At 32.8% G+C, this 16461-nt stretch overlaps 1 protein-coding gene across 14 annotated transcripts in view; it reads right to left on the bottom strand.

Moving 5' to 3' along the window:
- EHBP1 (EH domain binding protein 1) overlaps nucleotides 1-16461 on the bottom strand; it is a 444659-nt gene that overhangs the window by 60814 nt on the left and 367384 nt on the right. For 6 of the 14 annotated variants that reach the window (XM_031950538.1, XM_031950539.1, XM_031950540.1 and 3 more), the window contains 6 exons: nucleotides 15359-15412; nucleotides 14683-14790; nucleotides 11233-11363; nucleotides 8662-8800; nucleotides 8402-8508; nucleotides 5295-5418 (listed from right to left, as the gene is read on the bottom strand). In XM_031950538.1, the coding sequence (XP_031806398.1) occupies nucleotides 5295-5418; nucleotides 8402-8508; nucleotides 8662-8800; nucleotides 11233-11363; nucleotides 14683-14790; nucleotides 15359-15412 (663 nt within the window). The remainder of the gene's footprint in view (nucleotides 1-5294; nucleotides 5419-8401; nucleotides 8509-8661; nucleotides 8801-11232; nucleotides 11364-14682; nucleotides 14791-15358; nucleotides 15413-16461) is intronic. The other 8 variants (XM_031950543.1, XM_031950546.1, XM_031950547.1 and 5 more) reach the window with 6 other exon arrangements.

The raw sequence follows: 16461 nt of genomic DNA, 5'->3' as shown, positions 1-16461 counted from the left end.
GAATACAATCTTGTTGCTTCTTTAATGGCCCAAAAGGATTGGCTAAGGGACATTTTATTCACTAGCTAAATGAATGTTAGCCAGCTAAAGATGATAACACAAGTGATCACAGCCTCTTCTAATGATGAAATAGGGACTAAATATCCCAAAGGATCATTTATCAGAACCCTGTTAAATTTGGCAATAAAAGAGTGAGAGATGTGTTAGGTAAAGTATGTCAAACAAGATAGTAGGTGATTGTGAAGAAACAAAAGAGAGAGACAGCTCCCAACAGCAATCCACGCAGCTTTCTACACTTTTCCTCATACACAAACAACCCCCCCCCCAAAAACTCCCCCATTTTCTGATTTAGAGAGGTTTCTGGAACTAAGACTTTAGAGTCCTGTGCTTAAAACAAGATCATAGAAAGTGATTACAAAGTACAAAAAAGAGGAGCACATTTCTTAAAATTCTTACTCCATACTTCTCCAAATAAATTTAATACATTAATGGTCAGATAATGTGTTTTTTTAGGGAAGTTGGGGGTGGGGGAGGAGTAAAGATGAAGGGCAAGGGAGAGAGTCTTTTTGGATCTGTGGGCTTAAGTGAGATAGATATTTTATCAGGAGTCATATCCTTAGAGGTTAGGAAGTTAATTGTAAGCAAGATGCTCTTTTATTGAGAGGTTGCCTTTTCCCCACATGTTTATATTTTTACTCACAAAATGTAAATAAAATATTGTCACCATTTTTTTTTAACTAAGCCATTGAAATTTAAAAGCATTACTGTTCCATCCAAGGAAGTTGGAAAACCATCAAATGAAAACAGGTTGAGAATCAAAAAGAAAGGCTATTCATTATAGGGGCACCATTTGCATCACTATAGTAAAGGGGCCCAACAGCATTTCCATTATAAACTCCATTTTTCAAGGGGTTACAACACTGCTGTACAAATACACCCAGGGCTATACTTACTATACAAAGTGTCAGCTTAGAAACACATGCACAATTTCAGTCTAACAATTTTCACTTTTCTCAAGTATTAGTTACTAACTATACAGCATTGGAAACTTTTTTAAAATGCCTTTTTCAAATTAATTTTAAAACACAAATTATAAAATTAAATACAAAACTCCTTGGCAACTGTAATAAGAGTTTGACAGAATCCTGGGATATTCGAAAGTGATATGTACTGTAACAACATTTTAAAGCACAAAAAGCGATATTAAATTATATAATCTAATTTCCTCTATGTAAAGATAGTCTCCTACATATATATATTTTATTAAGAATCCATGTATACAAATGGCCACATCCCTGTGCACATCTCTTCCCGACTCCTGACAAATCCTCAATGTGAGCTCATGTTTGCTCTCCTGAAATGTTACCTGAATGCTGCTGTGAGGGTAAGTTGGGGAGCATCTTTTTGGATGCTAGAACTTTCTTTTAAGACTATAACAATACTTCACATTTAATAGCACTCTAAGGGTAACAAAGGGCTTTCCTTAATAAAAACTCTGGTAAGGTCCATAGTGAAAATATGGATGCTTATTTTACAGATGAGGAGACTGAGACTCAAATCAGTTGAAGGATTAGCCTGAGATCCCATGCAAATAGTACCTACCCAAGGTTCAAAGGTTCCATTCATTCTCATTTTCCCATTCCTTGCTTCCCTAAGATCTTAGAGGTCTTTTAAAATGATAAGATTCTGAGTCATTGTTGATCATTATATTTTAGTTGTTTTATGGATTAAATAGGCTTTTTAAAGGTTGGTCTAGGAAGTTCTCAGGATGTCTTTGGAAAAAATCCGTAGGTTGGTTAGTCTTAACCAAACTACAAATGCATTTTGGGGATAAAATCCGATTTAAATTGGGCAATATTTGTACCTATAGAAAAATTTCAAATTTTAAATAAAATATATTTATTCTTTATAGATTATTTCATCATTAGAAAGCTGATCCTTTTCTTTTTGGCCACATAGTTCTCCAGGGATATGGGAGGAATTATAATCTGCATGAGCAGACATGCCCTTATTAGGGGAATCAGGAATTCTTAAAAGTATTGGCAATCAGAGACTAGAGGGGGGAAAAATGTTAGCATTGGAATCTGAGGTATTGCTTCCAATTTCTGTTTCATGACAATGTGTCACTCTGGGTATGCCACTGAGTACTGTTGTACCTATTTCCTCACCTGTAAAATGGGAAGGATGAAAAACTCTCTGCCTACGAAACAGCACTACAAAAGCCCACAAGCACTCTAAGGTTTGCAAAGCACTTTACAAATATTATATGATTTAATCCTCAGCTCACCACAACTCTGAAAGGTAGGAGCTATTTTTATGCTCATTTTACAGATGAGGCCAATGGATGGCAATGATTAAGTGATTGCCCAGATTTACACAGCTGGGCAGTACTTGAAGCAGGTTTAGAACTCAGGCCTTCCTGGCTCCAAATTAAACACTCATATCCCCTGAAGCACCTAAATAATAATAATATAAATAAATAATAAGGAAATATATGCTAGTGCAATCTCAAAATGGAAGATGTCAATTACTATTATTACTAACATAGGGGTACCTGGGTATACTAGAAAGGATGATGACTTGAAGTAGTAATTTTTTGAATCAGAGATATGACAGACTTTATGCCTTTGGCAAATAATTAATTTTCCTAGGCCTCAGTTTCCTCATCTATAAAACAGTAATAACAATAGTGCCTATTCCACAGGAATGTTGTTGAGGAAAATGCTTTGCAAATTTTAAAATGGAGGACACATGGATTTACACATGGATTAATCATTATATATACTACGTTATTAACAATATTAATTATAATAGTGTTATAGGCATATAGGAAACCTAATAATATGCAAGATGAACAAAAGACAAATGTTTAGCATTTTCTGTCCATCACAGAAGTCAATCAGATTTTAGCAGGCTATAAAAAAGGGAGTTGGGGTTGGAGCAACCCCATTTAGCCCAGTTTATGGGCCCTAATCTAGACAATCTTTGAAAGACAAGGTTTATCCTGGACTTGACTATAAGTTTAAGTATGCTTTAGATGGATCTGTATGCATTTAGTATTAAGACTAAAGTTCTTAATGGAGCTACCCAATTCATCTAGGCACTCAAAGAATCATTTGGATTATAACTGCCCTTAAGTTTAGTAAGAAGAGAAGTCCAGATACATTTAGGTCATGATGTACACCAAACCAATCCAGGTTTATGGATTGGAGAGAAAAGAAAAAGAATATGGTGAATGAATGTTAATTTTTTCAGTTCTTCTTTCCTTTGGAAAATGACACATATACATAACACTTTATGTATTCAGCATCATAAGAGTTTTACATGAATCAATTTTCAAAAAATGAAGGTAATCCCTTTTAGTACTGAATTTCAAATAATTTTATGTTTTTGATTAAAATTTTTCTAAAATTCCCTTGCATAAAAAAGTTATATTTATAATAAATATAATTTTACCCTTTACACAATGAATTGAGTTGGTAATTATGAACATTAGATTATTCTTTGACACACTCAGGGACTACTGAATTGTCTTGGGTCATTTGTCCTCATACTAAATAAATGGCTTTAATTGCTGTATTTCTTTAGTTTGTTGTGTCTGTTTTTAGAGTTTTTCTGTCTCCTATGCTGCTAACATCTATCAGCTGTCATTTTCTTGTTCCTTTGATTGTGCCTGGTTCTAGCAAGCTCCTCACTTTCTTACTTGCTGCTACTAATCTACTGTGGTACAAGAAACCACATAATTAATATTGTAGAACTGTCTCTAAAATAAAAGTAAACAGATTATAAGTGAGGGCCTATAGGGGTTTTCCTTGGAAAAAGGAATGAGCAATACTTTAGGGCACTTCATTTGGCTGTTGTGGCCTTTTTTGTTCACTCACAGTTCTGATTGGTAGACACAGGAAGACACTAAATTAGTGACCTCTATATGAATAGGGTGCTGCCATATACATAGATTACTCTAATTTTGTAATATTGAGAAGCAACATTACCCAATATTTTTATTGTTGCATGAATTCTACTTTGTCAATTTTGTTAAAAATTAAAATGAGAAAAAGTCAAACCTGAAATAATAAAAGTTGTGTCATCAGTTATATAGACACCTGTTACATATACATACAGCCAATTAAATGCCATCGTGCCATCTACTAAGTTTATCCATTTCCAAACACCTCATTTAAAAGCTTATGTAGCTTTTGTACCAATCCCAAATATTCATGCTTGTGAGGGCTCTATGATTATAAATATAGTTTGGCAGTTCAATCATTTTGTATATACAAAAGAAAGCTGTCCCTATGAGACAAAGTTAAGATGGCAAAGTGAAAAATTCAAGTAGTTATACTATTCAATTTTATTTATTTATTTAAACTGAACAGCAATTCAAAGTACTTACCTGGCTATCTAAGAAAATCCTTTCTTTTTCTTTTCTTTTTTTTTTTTGGAGGGGGCAGTCAGTTTAAAGCAAGACAACATTTATTTTTTCATATATATCTGTGTCATGCATTATACATCATGCATGTGTATATGTTTTAGTTACATTTACATTTACACATTTTTTTAAATTTCCCTTTTCATTCTTTTTTTTTTGGGCAGCATTAAAAAAAGAAACACATAATTTTTGTTTCGCACAGCTTATTATGGTTAAGTCTCCTTAATCACTCTTGGCAATCAGCATTTAATGCCAATCCAACTTCTGCTTAGGACTGAAACTTGCAGCTATAATGCATTTGGAAAAACCTTGGTATATACTTTAATCCTTTCAAATGCACCTATGACACAAGGTATTACAGACTTTTAAAAACCTGTTCTCCTGAAAAAAAATAATTGTGGAGCATCAGTAACCAGATAGTATTCTCAAATTTCAGTGATCTAGTCAATGGAGCCTTCCCCCATGTACTGTGCTCTGTTTCATGCAGTACATGGCTTTAGCAGGCCAAATCTTTTTCCCCCCAATGAATCAGTAGAACAGTGAAGATCTTACTTTTTTTTTTTTTTTTTTTTTTTTTTTAAAGCAGTGGCATATCAATGAGGCACAGATGTGTATTCCAACTCTGCATGGATGAGCACACTGTTCAATAGTGCTGGCTCACACGGTATCAGGGCGAGTTATCACTTCCCATGAAGGCACTCTTATCACCAGGGCCCAGAGAGGTGGCTGCAAATCGCAGCCTTTTTATTTTCAAGGCAGTTTTGCTGAACATTCAGGCTTCAAAGATTCACACTTCCAAAACTCTATAAGAGTTTGTGAACGCTCAATTTGCCAAAACTGTTTACAGTGTAATTGGGCACCGTACCTGTGTCCATGAGATAGCGGAGGCGCTTCTCCACCAGCGCGGCACGGGTGTCAATTTGCTTTTGCTCATTCTCTAGTGCTGCCAACTCTCCTACAACATACTGACTGGTGTCTTTGAACCCTTTCTGTTAACGAGAACAAACAAGAAGAAAAAAAATCACTTGTAAGTTGCATTTTTCCTTTCCATAAACACTTAGTAAAGCACTTACCTAAAGAACCAAATATCACAATTGGTACCAAAAAGCAAACTCTACTATTTCACCAGTTTGCCAAAAAATACTATTGTGGCAACTATTTTATAAAGAAAATTTTTATACTGGTATTTGCTTTCATGTACATTTACATTACAAAATTTAAATTTTCCTTAGTGGTGACAGAACTTTTAAAACAAAGATAAGGAGCCTAAAGTACTATAATCACCTTCATACTAGTTACAATAAAACACCAGCAGTTTAATGAGTTTATTTTGCTCAATATTTTAACAGTTGGGAAATAAGCTTGGTTAAATAATAAATTCTCAAAGAATGCAATCTATTTTGAACATACTGGATTAAAAGAAAAAAACTTAGTTTCAAAAAAATATATATTCCTTAGTGTTCATGTTACTGCAGACATTCATAAATATTAGAAGTGAAAATTCTAATGCTTCAATTTTTTCCAAAAGCAAGTTTTCATTCTTCAATTTAGAACTGGAATCCTGTCAACATACAGATAATTAATGTAGTTGTGATTTCTACACTGACAGGTGGTTTCAAATACCACTACTTGGTCTTAATAGAGAGTTCAGCCAATATATTTATTTCGTAAATCTCTAGTTTCAATCAAGCTCCATATGTCCATTTATCATTTTATAGCCTTTCATACTGGAAAAGATATGGCACTAGGACTCTGAAAATGTCAACAATTAATCTTGCTTATAGTTCTAGATTGAAGACCACTGAAATATAAAATGCCAATAGAATCCTAAATTTTATTTTGAGATTATAACTACAAACAAAATATATTTCTAACTAGCACTTGGGTAGCAGTCATTACTTTAGTTATTGTCACAGAGATAGATTAATTGTTGCTCCCTTTGGTGCACTAGTTCAGTCAGACATTCCTGGGGCTTTAACAGAGGCCTGAATAGCTGCTGAGAAATATTATGTTGCTGCTGAGGTACTCCTTCCAGATAAGAAATAGGGGGGGAAAACCCTCTTCTACATCAAAGAATCCTCCCTCCAGATGAACATAGTAATCTCCAAGAAACCATGAGGAATTCTCTCCCAAGGCTCCTTAGCAGAGTTGCAAGATTGAAAAGTATGATATAGATGGGCCAGGTTTGGGGATTGTGCTTATTCATTACATTGGGATCTAACAAGAAGAAGGGTATATATGAAGACTACTCCTTGGAAACCAGAAATTAATCCACACTCACATATAATCTTAATTTTTATAATAACTGATTTTTAAATCAATTAAAGCAATTGACAAATTTTAAATTGAAGCTTTTCAAATAACCTTAAACTTATGACTTCTTAGGAAGATCTGCTAAGATTAATATGATGCTTTTTTACACTCACATAATATGTGTACTCTTCTTTACTATGACAACATGAAACTGAAAAAAGGTAAACAGACTAAAATGTAGTTCTTAATCTGGGGTTCACAGATCCTCAAGATGTCTAGATAGATTTGATGGTTTCCATGAAGCTGGATGGGGTGGGGGTGGGGGGGAAGACACTTTTATATTCACCAACTTCTAAATAATATTTAGCATTTCCTTCAATTATGAATATAGGTGATAAACATTTTCCGGAGAAGGAATCCACAGCCTTTTGATCCAAGGCATAAAAATTCAAGGACTCTTATAATGGCAGTTTCACATGGAAATGCTTCCCCTAAAATTCTTTTAAAAAATATTCTATTGAAGCTATCTACCTAATGCTCATTTAACCACTACCTCTAATAGTTTTTCAAAAAGAGTTCATTCTCCCATGTTCCTGCTTGCCAGCTATAACCAAAAAGGTAGAATTTATGACCTATGTTTATTACATATAGAGTAAGAGGAGGAAAATAAATATGGGACAGAAGAAGTATAATATAACTTATTATAATACATTTTAAAATAGTAAAAAATTCTACACTTGGACTGTACTAGTTTGAATGTGTTGTATATTCAAAATGCTAACAGCAATTAAATTAAATGGTTTGTGTGTTTTGCCAGCTTATATGCAAATAAATACAAAAATGTATGAATTTACCAAGACTTTTTATGTCTTCTAAAAGATAAGTACTTGAAAATATTAAGTAATTGTTAAAACATTAATAAACCTCAGGCTGAAACCAGAAATTTTAGCGTTCCTTCAAGGAATTCAAAATTACTAACCAAGAACATCCTGTCTTAATATCATCTTTGTTCTTATTAAGCCAATCTATGGACATCAACAAAAAAGGGTACCATCATAGACTGTTATGTTTCCATACCAAAAATTCAGGTTAAAACTTGTTCTTCCTGCTTCTGTCCTGCAGCTGTCCATCAAAAGCAGCTTTCTCCCTGCGGTCTATCAAATATTTCCCTCACAAATCAATTTTACACATGATCAGCCCATACCCCTACTGAGCTGAACCTCCCCGTTAATTAAGTGAAGAAATTACCATATATATTATATTAATGCAAACATCATTCAGCTAGTAATTCACGGCTGATCTGGATAATGGAAAGGTTGAACACCCATTAACCCAAGCCAACAAAATGGGTTGGCTGAGAAATTCTAGCAGGTCTCATGTGACTTTTCCCTCTAACTGCAGCTCTGCGGTATCTGCTATTGTAATAATTAAAATCCTCCCGGTAGATCAATACTGGAATCTCTTTATGGGAAGTGCCCTGATGGAAATGTCTCAAGGAAGCTGGGGCTGTGGAACTCTGAAAAATTCATTTTTTTTATCTGACAATTATCACCACACTGCAGACTAATTCAACAGTGCACCCTTCTCACTCTGCTTTGAATGCACTGGAGATTGACATCTAAAAAAACCTAACATCTCATTTTAACAAATAAAGGCACTATTTCCACATACAGTTTGGAATTATCAGCAATCATGAAACCAGACAAAAAATTAATATACATTAAGCACTTCATCTTCTGATGGCTTCCTCTGAGTTTCAGTTATCGCCGTCTTCTCCTCATTTCCTCTCTTTGTATCTTCCTGTATTGATCTCTGCCTTTTCATCTCTTGAAAAAAGGGAAAAGACATGTAAAATTATTATAAAGCTTGATATTTGTGTATTGAAATGAGGGCTTACACTATCAGGTTTTTAATATATTTATTGTTAAACACTATTAAATCATAGACCAGGAAAACATTTTTTAAAAAAATGTTCCTACCTGGTCTGTTCTCCACATACTGACTGAATGACTGAAGTTGAGTTTTTCTGACTGTTGAATCCTTGCTGAACACAACAGGATTTTTAAAACGTTCTGCTGTTTTTTGTAATTGTTCAGCTCGGTGATCTTCTGTCCCATTCTAACAGAAAAACAAAATGTGTAGTATTAACAAGGTTTAAAATAGTGAACTCACAAGTTTGAAGGGTAAAGTTTTCATCATTGAGTTTTCTAAATTTTCTGAATCCTAAGACTTAGATTATAGTTTTTGTGGATAAGAGGCCCAGCTACTTACAAGAGGGCAAAATATCAAACTTTTTAATGGGTTACAAGCTTTTCTTGTACAGCTTATACACTTTGAATTAATACCTTGCAAGTACTATTGCATCAATTAACAACTTTGGGTGAAATATAGTTTAAAAATATATCATTATTTAAAACAAACACCCCAAAACTTTGTAAACATTTGCACCCACATGATCTCTGATTATAAAGCCATGTTGCCTCAAGTCTTTTCCTTCCACTATTCTGTCCAGCAAAGAATTATATCGGTTTATATAGACCCACAGACTTGTATGACAAGAATAACTAGTTTCTAATTTTATGCCCATTGAGATAAACCACTAATGCTGGATGAAGGCTAAAAGGTAGGATTATAATACTACCCCAATGAACTGCATTTCATCAGCTATAACTTTCCAAAGCCAGATTTGTAAGTAAGCCCTTTACAGCTAAGGAAACTACAATTATCTTTTCCAGAGCTTCCTATGTTAATACTGGTAACAAATTCAAATGGTTCTATCAACATGAAATATCCCAGAAGACTGAACCACTGCAATGTGTGGAAGCTGCAGATACCGAGGTGCTGTGTACCAAACAAATATTTCATTTTATACCTAATCTTTTATTATTTTTATTAAGTGTTTTGAAAGTAAATAGGGAAAGGCTAAGATGCATGACTAATAGCTAAGCCTGCTGAATGCTGAAACTGGTTATCAAAAGCTACCAAGACTTTGCCCTTCCTCTGCATTGAGACAATCAGTAATGAGGGAGTTCTCCAATGGCCTATTCTCTAGCCTCAAGGAGGCCTGGGATACAGAATCCTCAAGGGAAGGTAACAGTTTATCCTTTTCCACAAACACAGAATGCCTCATTTATAAATGTGTAAACTGCATTTTATTTAAAAAACAAATCCAACTCAGTGCAGAAAACCCCATAAGAACAGAGGGCCAATGTATATATTCTTTCTAAATATCATTTTTAAGGTCTAAGTTAAAAAGATCCACAGAAAGGTAAGTTCTAAAGATACACCTTTTGTTGGAATAAATTTTAAAAATTAATGTAAATGAAAGACATATCAAATTTCATAATTTTTTATAAACTACACTAATAGAAAAGTCTGTATTCTATTTTTTGCAAGTTGTCCAATAAATTTATGATTTGCTGTCATATCTATGGGTTTTTTTGGTTTTATTGTTATAGGAAAAATAATTTATTACTTATTACCATAAATATATATGAATATACATACATATATTTACTGCTATAACAATAACTGAGTCTGAATACAAGTTTTTATTAAAATAAACAAACATGGCTAATTTTTTTAGGCCTGGCACATGCTAAAATATCAGTGTGATTAGTTAGTAAATCCCATTTTAAGAAACCTTTTTATGATGAGGGACTTCTGCCACTTTACAAATGTATTCCTCTAAACCCGCTAATTCAGTTAGCCTTTTCAATCCATTGTATTATTCTTAGGCTAGCTTCATTTTGCATTAAATCCACTGCAGAAAGCTAAATTGAACGCAAAAAATCAGACTTGATCCAAGCTTCCTTTTGTTCAAAGATAGAGACTGAAAGTCCTCTGGAGCTGCCACACACTTTCATCACCAATTTATAGAAACCGACAGTATAAGGGAAAAGCAATGAAAGTCATTGTTTTGGAACTTCAAAGAATCTCTGTATCTGGGGAAGGAAATCCTTTCAGTCAGCAGGGCAGTCCCCACAGCCTGCAGGTGGGTGAAAAGTTATACAGAACTGCAAGTGCCCCAAAGCCATAAAGATATAAGTCATAAGGTAAAGGAAGGGGAAGCCAAGCAGGGGTAGTGATAATTTAAACAGTCTAATAGTAAATAAGAATGAAAAATGGAATGCAGCTTAGTCTGATGTTAATGGCAAAATTATATAGCCACATATAGAGCCCATTTCTGGATCTTAATATTTATTTCTGCATGTACCACCCATCTAATTATGTGATAGAAATTTTATTACATTTAAATTATAGATAAATTTTACAACTATAAATGCTGGGGAAAATAGGAAAAGAACATTGAATTTCTCTTGGACTTCTTTTCTTACAAAATCCCAAGGTTCACTTCAAGAAATTCAGAATGGTTTTTTTATAGACCTTCCAATTTTACTGGAATAATCAGTTTAAAGAACTAGTTCTTTTTAAAAGCTATTAATAAAAATATATTGTTATAATGATTTTTTTTTTAACCAAACAATTTTTATATACATCTTAGAACCTCCCCATAGGTCCTGAAACCAAAACCTCCCAACAAATCTTACCTTTACATCTAGCTCGGAATCATCAGTCACAGTTTTCTGAGCAGCATTGTAGAGGGAATTTGCCACCTGTGGCTGAGCTTCTAGAAGCTTCTTCACTTTCATATCCACCACCAATTTACTGTTTTGTTCTGCTAAATATGCAAATAGCATACATAACTGAGTTAATGTGTAGTTTATCAATTTTAGAATAAATCACACATTATAATAATTTTAAATGAAAGAAAGGGAGGTGATAGGTTCTAAAATTATATAGTAAGCTAAGCATATGTAGTCTAATGGTCTATATGTGAAAAGGTTTTCTTTCAAACCTCTACCCACAAAACTATGGTCAATGCAAAAAATAACAAAAATAGCTTGGATTTATTCAGAGCTTTCAGTTATACAGGGCACTTTAAGCTGACCTGACCTCCCACTTCCATGAGGACAAATGTACCCACATTACTGTTCCTAGATTACAGGTGGGAAGACTAGGGCTCAGAGTTTTATGACTTGCCCAGAGTTACACAATCAGGAAAATGTCAGGGGCAGGATTTGAATCCGAGTCCCAGTTCCAATCTCCCCTTCTTTCTTCCACAGGATGTGGTTTCCCATATAGTCACTAAAATCAATAAGGTCTAAGGATGCTTTGGGGCCCAGTCTAGAGCAAGAAGACTCCTGGCTCAGATTCCAGTCGTGGGACAAGGGGCTCACCACTTTAGCCCTCTGAGGTCCAAGCAGCTCTTTAAGTCCAAAAGTTTTAGAGAAGATGCTAAGCTACAATGGCAGAGGCAATTTCCTTATTCAGGGATTCCCTAGACCAAGAAAGTCATAGGTTTGGGACCTCCCTTTATCCCATTTTACTATTCATAGAAGCGCCTGAGAAAGGGACATCTGAATAAATATTACTTCCATATATACATGTGAAGGAATATATATGTATGTGAGATATCATGTACACAATTGTAATTAACCTATGAAATCAATATCCAAAATAGCAGCCATATGCAATTTTAAATTATGGCATTTACCATGCAAATTCCTATCATATTTTCAATTCTCATGTACAAGTTCTTAATATGACACAGTCATTCTACATATAGTTAGAAATTATTAATACATAATTATTTACATACATAATTATTAAGACATATAAGTATACTATATTTTCAGGTATATATGTTACAGGAATTATTTTTTATTTTGTCTTTGCATCTCTAGCAGTTCCTTGCACATAGTAGATGCTCAATAAATGCCTTTTGAATTTGATTGGACTAGATTGTATTGGTATAGAACTAGGGTCATATTTTATAATATTTAAAGGTAGTAAGCTAATAGTGTATGTTTATAAGATTTTGCTTTTATATGGCAAAGATATTACAATATTTTCCTTTTTATTGCATTCAGCTAAAGTAAAGCATTAAGAAATACGGAAGCAACATCTGTCCAATTTTATTTAGCAAATGTTTTCATGCCTTATTGTATAATTCAGTATTTTTTAAAAGGAAAATAAAATTTAATTTAAACAAATTTGATAACACTTAATTTGGGGGTAATTAACAAAAAATGTGATTGTTTAAAAAGACCATTTGACAAATGTGACTTTTTTAAAAAAGATATGCCTTTCTGTTTAGATGTCTGAACAGTTACTAGTATATTCATGAACACTCTTCAATTTATATCAGTAGGCTTCTCTTTTTAACATTATTCTACAGACTATGTTACTTGAGGACAAGATCTTTTTTTTCTGTTTATATTTTTAATGCTTTGCATATGCACATAAATTAAAAAAATAAATGTTGAATTGTACCATGGTAGAGAAAAATATTTTATATGACATATAAAAATCACAAAAAGTTTATGGGAACAAAATAAATTAATCATGATACTCTATATTTGATTTAAGCTAGTCACAAATCTTGTTGGCATGAAATACATTACAAAATGTAAATGGGAAAGCTTTACTTTTTAATAAATCAGTATTTACTGGTAAACCTGACTATATGAGATTAGAAATATTAACTTAGTCCCAAAAATTGGAAGTCATAGACACATTCCTTTTTATTACAAATATCAAATTGGAAGAAGATATTTTAAAAAGGCACAAGTCAAGGTGGTCAGAGCTACAATGAAACAAGTTAGAAATGTATTTCCTATCAAAATTCATATCATTCCAGCTACTGTTGGAAACAGGAAATTCCCTTCTCCTCTCTAAGAAATGATTAACTATTGATTAAGTAATTCATTAGAAATTTGGTTTGTGAACATCACTTATTATCACTGACTTAGAATTAAATAAGTTATGAACATTCAGTCTCAAATCCTATTCATTGCCTGCTCTTAATTATGGAATACCCCAGCAATCAAAGTCAGGTCTATGATGCTACTGGCACTTAACTTATTTTGGAGGAAAAGTAAAGAAGTGAGAATGGCCAGAATATACTTTTCCCTCTCCTATAAACAAAACTATTCTTCACTTAATTTCAAAATGATAATTCAGTCTTTTGTTTCAACAAATTTGAAATTTTCCTTAGATAACACCATTTTTACATTTGAGTTTTCCTAATAAAAACATATAGATACTTTGGAACAGATCTCAATTTTTCCAAGAATGCGCTCTGTTAATCAGGAAATCCTTTGTCAGATGCTTTACCTAAGGGGTGATGGTGAGTTGCTATTTCAAATTAAGGAGAGAGGCAAAGCATGATTCAGGTCAGCATAGGCGAATTGAGTGAAGGGTCTTGGAATTACCAGAAATGTAAGATTTTGGGATTATCAGAAATGCAATGTAATTCTTACAGTTTATCCTTCTTAATTCTGAATGTGAAAAAACTAGATAGTAGAGAGCCTCCCTCCATACTTTTTAATAATGAGAAAAAGCATCAAAGCACTTAAAACAAATGTTACATTTGATAACCAAGTTGTAAGTATGCAAAAAACAAAACAAAACAAAACTAAATGAGACTTTATTCTAAAAAGATGCAGGCCAATTAGCGCTATGATTTAGTTGGGTCAGTCTTGGAGTAGGTCCAACAATTATATCATCATATTGCAACCAAAGAAAATCAGCAACTTTAAATGAAATTTAAAAAAAAAATCTGAACATCACTGTCCAAGAATGTGATTTACATATAGGGCACTGAATAATAAGATAATTAGTTAATATCTATATTTTGTGACCAATCCTACAGAAACCTTCAGAATAAAAGGTTTAGAAAATAAATCTTAATAATGAAGAGAAATAAGCAATTGCCTATTACTCCAATTTAATTTTTGACTTTAAAGTTGAATTGTCAAGTAAAAATGACAAGAACAAATTTGCAAAACTGACAAGATATGGGTTTTACTTAATAATATACAAACACTTTAATAAAAATATAAAACACTGTTATTACTGAAGAAATAGCAGCAAAACTACATAAATACAAAGTATGCCATGCAAAAGCACAAAAAACATTTATTATTTAAAATTACCAGGAGAATCAAGGTCATTTTCTAAGTTAGTAAGTTCATCACCACCTCCCAAAACAAAGCCTTCAGGAGTCTCCTCGTTAGTATCTATCTCAATATTATCATCCTCATCTGTAGGAAGATGTATCAATAAAGTTAGGAGAATATAATTATTTTGTTTTATTCATGCAAAACACCAGTTCAGAGTCAGTGTTTTAATAACTGTTTATCAAATTCAGATTAGACACAGAGCAGTAAGTGATGAAATCAGTCAGAGATGTTACTTTTGTCACTAATGGATTAACATTTATATTTTTAATTCACATATCAAATATGAATTACCAAATCAAAAAGTTCATATTACATAACATTTCTGAACACGTCTTCTCTAAATCATTATACCTCTTGGAGACAATTCACTTTAATGAATAACTGCTACTATTACTAACATTCACAGATTGTATGGTAGCAAAAGTTACCAACTATATACCTTAATTTTATAATTGCATTAAATCTTGGATTTAAGAATAAACAAATAAAGAAGGGATACTTTAATCACATTAAAACAATGAATTATTTGAATAACAATGTGAATATTAAGTAATTTGATTAACGGCTTATTGGGCATAATGTGACTACCATAAAAGGATATGCATTATGGATAGACTGAGACTATGGTGAGAACAGAATAAACACTTACATATAAAGGAAAGTTCAGAAGCAATTAAAACAGGAGATTTTGCAAGACCTAGAACTGGGAAAAATTAATATTATTTAAAGTAACATGCTATTGAAATGGAAAAGCTTACTTGGCTATATTTTTGACATTTGAATAAATTATATACTGAAATAAATCATTCTCTTTCATCTTTAACTTGAGCAATTTAGCTATTTTATTTCTTTTTTATTTGTTTTGAGAATGGTCAATTGGCAAAAGTTTGGATTCATACATTCAGTAAAGCATGACAGAAATCTTATTTGCATATCTGATACCTTGCTTTCAAGCATTTTGCCAACTGTCCCTGCTTTAATAGGAGTTTCTAGAATGTGGAAAACTTCTATTAACTTATGTCAGTGCTTCAGTGTTCTATCAAGTAAAAGGAAATCATTCTTTTTTTATTCAAGGGACAGTCTCAGACACCATAAAGTTTTAATGTTGCTATGACTTACTCCCTCAAAGTATTCTCTTAACTTTGATTTTTCAATTTAATGTCTATGTATGACAGCAACAGAATGTAAAAGGCACTTCTTTATTAAAGAGTTTAAAAGGTGAGACAAAAAATACATCAATATACAATATCTTTAGAAATAGAAAAAGGCCAAGGGAAGTCAGAGAAATCCCACAGGAAGAGTAAACATACATGTCATAAAGCACACCACTACAGGTATTTAAAGAAAATATGAACTAGCTATAGCATTCAATAATGAATGGCAAAAGTTAGAAGAAAATGTGAGGTTGTAAAACTAATACTATTAGAATAAGTTAAAGATCCTGATATAAAAAGTTTGGAGATAATGTAATTTAATGTTATCAAGTCATACATAAATGGAAAAGAGTTGAAGATAGGTTGGTCTTCCATTGAAGGCTCCAATGATTTAAAATGAAATCCCTGAATATATAGGTCATGGGCTTTAAGCTATCTAAGTGTACCCAAAAGAAATGAGACAGAGTGCATCAGAGATGAAAGAATTTAAGAAGAGAGTTAGGACTTAAAAGAGACAGTTTTTAAGCAGCAACCTTTAGAAAAAGAGAAAGATTAAGAAAAGTCACAAAAGAAGACAAAAAAAGTTTTGTTTTGATTT

Source organism: Sarcophilus harrisii, chromosome 2 (genome assembly GCF_902635505.1).
Source record: "Sarcophilus harrisii chromosome 2, mSarHar1.11, whole genome shotgun sequence".
Taxonomy (NCBI): domain Eukaryota; kingdom Metazoa; phylum Chordata; class Mammalia; order Dasyuromorphia; family Dasyuridae; genus Sarcophilus; species Sarcophilus harrisii.
Note: the sequence above shows the minus strand (reverse complement) of the source record. Positions and strands in the feature narration are given on the sequence as shown.